This window comes from Stereum hirsutum, assembly GCF_000264905.1.
Source record: "Stereum hirsutum FP-91666 SS1 unplaced genomic scaffold STEHIscaffold_58, whole genome shotgun sequence".
In the NCBI taxonomy this organism is placed as follows: Eukaryota; Fungi; Basidiomycota; class Agaricomycetes; order Russulales; family Stereaceae; genus Stereum; species Stereum hirsutum.
In genome coordinates, this window is record NW_006763188.1 from 1 (window position 1) to 5029 (window position 5029).

Below are 5029 nucleotides of genomic sequence, written 5' to 3' on the forward strand. Positions count from 1 at the left end.
GACTTCTACTACTACTATTTTCGTCAGGACTCGTTCGCGATGGTGGTTGTGAGTCCTGACGAAAATAGTAGTAGTAGAAGTCCGGAACGGAGTTCCGAGATCCCCCGGACTTCTACTATCCTCATATTCTCGTGTCTTGCGATCGGGAACCAGCACCATTGTGTCTTCATATTCTGTCAGGCACCGGTCATGTTATCTTTCTTGTTGTTTTCTACGCCGTCTTCCGTACGGCTGAGGTTTCAGAGGTGCGAGACTTAAGGGGGTGCCACCGTGGCCCAAAGCCCACAGGTGGGCTAACGCGAGTGGCGCAAAACATTTGTGCTTTTACAACAGAACTCGTGAACATGGATTAAAAATTGCTACACAACAAAAGGGTGAGCAGAAGTACAGCATGAAGGCTACTGCTTCACCCTCAAACAGTCTCAGCTCTCCTGGGTGGAAGAAGTAGATGTAGCGTGACCCGAATACGAAGTTGAAGAGTGTGGCGGTTGGGGAGGGGTGGCCGAGTAAACAGGAGCGGGAATATAGTAGCTGTATGGTGTATAATATGGTGAATTGTAGGCGTAAGGGTGATAATTAGGTGCTGAGGGATAGGGAGCATAAGCATAAGGATACGGGTGGTGTGTTACTTGACCAGAAGAAGATGCTACGGGTCCAGCAGAGGCATGAGAGGATTGAGTGGGCCTTTCGGGAACTACGGTCGATGTCTTGTGAGGCGCATCCGCGGATTGAGACGAAATTTCTTTAGTTACCGAGATATTTGCTGAAGTATCTGCAACTTGCATGGCTTCGGAATTCGTCGGGTCAAGAAAAGAGTCTTTCGTTCTGGCTGTAACCTTTCGTGGGGCTTTGACACCGGTCTGCTGTTGGACGGCCTTCTTCTGCTCTCGAAGATCCTTCAGGTGAGCAGCTGCGTCTCGAATGGAGTCATCAATACTTTCAACTTCATTCTCGGCCTCTCGTCTAGCAGCAGCTGCTTTCGCCCGGCGATCCTTTCGAAGCTGGTTGTTGTGAAGACGGTGGTAGGCAGTATTTAGATGATTAGGGAGAATCCCACTCTGTTCGGCAAGGGTAACCTTCTCTTCCATCGCTCTATCGAGAACATATGCCCTAAGATAAGTCAGAACACGACATGAGTCAGCGATACAAAAGGAAGCTGGGCTATAGTAATGAACGCACGAGTCAATAGATGATAGTATAGACAACCCAATACCCGTGTGAGCGTTCGTGTGCGGGTGAGAGCTTTCATTAATGTTAGTATCACATGGTGTAGCGAGCCAATCTTCTTCGTTCATCTTCGTGAAGAATTTGTTGATGCACGGAAGAAACCACGGTTTTGATTGTTTATCTTGCGCCCAATCTGTTGAACGCGAGTTATCAATTAGTGCTCAAAGCTCGAAGTATACCGAAGAAACGAAAACATGTCACCTCGCAATGCCTTGTTGGACGAGGAAAGACAGAACTTCCAGAATTCGGAAGCCTCAGACTCCGTCTCGATAAACTTACATCCACGCACACGTTTCATTATCTCTCTATCACAGTGTGCCGCAAGCGAGGTAAAGTTCCTGGTAAGTTTGTCAGCGTCGATGTGGAGATGAAATACTTGGAGGAGACAAACCTGTCAAGATGAACGGAACATGTCTTCACAACCCACTGCACAATCATCTGGGGATCGCGCACAGTTATGGAGCTGGTGGGGCATGATGCATTTCGAACAAGCAGCGCATCACCACAGCCATCAACTTGTGCCCTATCTCCATCCACCACAATTGCGAGAAGACCAGACCCGTGCATGAACTTGAACCTTACTGGCTGTAGAGTCGCTTGCTCGATGGCATCCCAAAGGCTAAGCCACATTTGTCGAAATGCTTGCCGGGTTTCGTGTTCACAGTAAACACGAGCGATAGTAAGACCTAAGTATTAAGAGCAGGTCAGAAATATTTCTCGACGTAAAGACAGAGAAGAAACAGCCTACGTACGCATGTTCAGTCGTTGGACCCACACAACGACCTCCCACTCCTTCCACTGTCCCCGTGTACGCTTGTATGTATTATCATGGAAGGACGCTTTCGCTTCGTGATAATACATTGCGAGCCCGGGGAGCATAGTGACGATGATGTTGAGACCATTGCCAGTGTATATGGAGAAGACATACTGCTGTTCGTGAGGTAGCTGTTGCTGCTCGACCTGACGAGCCATAACACCTTAAAGTGAAATAGGTGTGAGTCTGAGAGACAGTTGACAACGAGATTAAGTCTGCAATCACATACCGGCCATCTCTGATCCGACGGGTTGATTCTCCTTGCGAAGATTGTGAATAATAGTCCGTTTGTGGCGACTGTTCGCTAGAGCAGGGTACTTCTGGGCAGGCGTGACTCCTCCAAAGGTCTGACGAGTACTCGGAGCTGCAAGGTCGGAAACAAAAAATTGTGGTATTATGAAACGAATCAGAAACATATTCAATCTATGATAATGACATCCTCCGTACCCGCATCAACCTTCTGCATAGTCGATCCGCCATGCCCTACCATCACTGTAGCCTCTCGATAGAGCTGCTTTGCCTCAACGGTAATCTTCGTATCCAACGGCATCGGATGGTTGTGCGCTCTCTTGAGTAGAACGATGGCCCGCCGCCCGGAGTACCAGATGATGAGCTTCGTCGGACACTTACGTGAGATAATCTTGCCTTGAACAACCGCTCCATCCCCGTCGATATGGGGAATATCTATCAAGCCAACAAGAAAAAAGTATTAACGATGCTGAATGGAGCTGCGCATTACGCTAGCAAGACAACAGTACTCACGGCAATGCTTCTTGGTATTGCTTGGTTTGAGAACGAGAGCGCAGGACCCCGCTGGAGTGACCTGGCTTGTGGACGCACCGGATGAAAGGCGCCCCCGGTTCTTGAATAGGTCGATGATGACCTTCTCATCAATAGAGGCTGGGATCGCAATGAATCGGTGAGAGCGAGCGTGGGGATCCCCCTTCCGAACATGCTCACACCCGCAGAAGTGTTTCTTCCCATCAAGACTTCGCTATAAACAAACATCAATCACTGTATCTTTGGAGAAAGCCAATCGACGAGAAACTTACCTCAGGCAAGATGCGAAGTACTGTAACACCGTCACAAGGCTGACCCGCATCATTGACATATGAACAGGGCCTCTCAAGAGCCTTTTGATACCAACTGCAAGATGATGTCGTTAACTTCAAATACATCCGCTGGAGTGAGGATCTCACGTACCTGAAAGCGAGGGCCTCATTCGATGTGGCACCATCGAGAGCCCGTTCTGCGTCCACGAGTCGTTTACGCTCCGCAGGGTCAGGAATGTAACGCTGACAGTCGTTAAGCAAGGACATGTCGAGTTGGTTGCAGTGTCGGACGCCTTGGCAATGATGCTCAGCACGTCGACACATCGTACCCTCTGCATCGTCCTCTCCAAAGAAGACTTTTGTCAGCTTGTTGTCAGATCCGGCTGTTCCACCTCCCCAAGCATCTTGGTCCTGTGATGAAGGTTGGCGAGTAGTTAGTCCGCTAGTTGTCTGAAGAGACTGAATAAGGTCGGACGTACCTCGCCTTTGATTATCGATGCCATTGAAGTTCCTTCGGGCCACGGGAAGGGATGATCCGTCAAGTCAAGAAAGAAAGCAAAGTCGCCCTCAGGCAAACTAGGATCCGGAACAGTCCAGCATGATGGAGGCGTGGTCAAGCGAACAAGCTTCGAGCAACTAGTCAGGGCGGTGATCTGAACACGCCCGTCAGTCCTAGCCTTCTTTTTCCCTTTGCGAGAAGACGACTGATGAGCCTTCTGCTTTGCTGTTGGCGTAGACTCCGAGTCCGAGTCTGAGAGTTCGATGACTGAGACGTCAGAGCCACGACTCCTCTTGTGATTGACATTGGGCTTGGCATCGACCTTCTCTTCAGGATCCGTGCTAGGACGAGGATTGTCAGAATCCTCTGCCTCATCAGCTTCTGCAAGAGAGGACAGTACAGATGGCAGAGGTGTAAGGAGCAGACGAGCCGAGGATGAAGCAAGACGTGAGAGAGATGAGGAAGGTGTAGCAGCTGTGCTGGATTTGGGTGTCGAGGGAGTCGAACAACGCGAGGAAACACCAGAAGCACCAGAAGCAGAGGGCGTCAAGGACAAGGAACGGCTAGTCCGACGATCAGACTGGTGCTGTTTCAAGAGCCAAGCTAAGAATTGGTCTTCGTCGATCCAGTTCAAGGCATTGGCAGCAGAAAATGTGGTGTGGCGATAGCGTTCGATGAGGGCGCGAAATTGGGGATCTGCTGAATCATAGACCTAAGTAATTGGGATTGAGGAAGGCCAAGCAGTATTGAGTATCGCCTAAATGAAACATTTCTCATTAAATATAACGCACCTGATCTCGATACCGATTGATGGTTTCTTCGCTGATGCCTTTGTCGCAAAAGTCGCTCAAAACTTACCAGGCATTTTGACAGACGCTGGGACCTAATGGACCATATTGGACCTAATCAGGACGATGCATGGCTTATGATGCACCGTTAGGTAGCATCGCCTCGCTACTTTTGGACAGACTAGATCTAGTATATATTTAGTCAACATGTAATACATTCTCAATCTGCCAGTGCGCAGGAGAATATCCGCAAACATATAATTCATGAGGTAGTGTCTCCGGCGTCTCTCTGGTTGAGAGAATGTTAGACACATGAGACCACCCCGCTCGAGCTCTTCTACTCAAAAAATTCTGCATGTGACTCCTCCCTGTACATTCTTCCAACACTCTGCCACCAGAAAATCGAGAGCACAGGATAGTAGGTACCTACAATCCACCTAAGTTATCGGTTCACACCACCTGCCAATCAACGCTCTGAGAAACATATCATTCCTTCTGGCACGAGGAGTCGACAATCACAAGTAGCAATCATTCAACCTCTCTGGTTGATGGAAAGGCGAACAGATATGAACGACCAGCTCGTCGTCGTGCATGACACGGGCCAATGAGTGCTTACCGCGGTGCTGGCCTATGGGCCACAGAGCGATCA

General features: G+C 49.3%; 1 protein-coding gene across 1 annotated transcript; it reads right to left on the reverse strand.

Moving 5' to 3' along the window:
* Positions 1-422: 422 nt before the first annotated feature.
* STEHIDRAFT_116833 (uncharacterized protein) lies at positions 423-4304 on the reverse strand (the record flags this gene model as incomplete). The annotated part of the gene is made up of 12 exons (XM_007311810.1): positions 423-1110; positions 1180-1360; positions 1507-1565; positions 1619-1913; positions 1980-2204; positions 2271-2405; positions 2489-2725; positions 2882-3035; positions 3094-3113; positions 3138-3187; positions 3245-3504; positions 3573-4304. Coding segments are annotated over 12 exons (3036 nt in total), but the record flags the coding sequence as incomplete, so codon positions are not given.
* Positions 4305-5029: the final 725 nt, after the last annotated feature.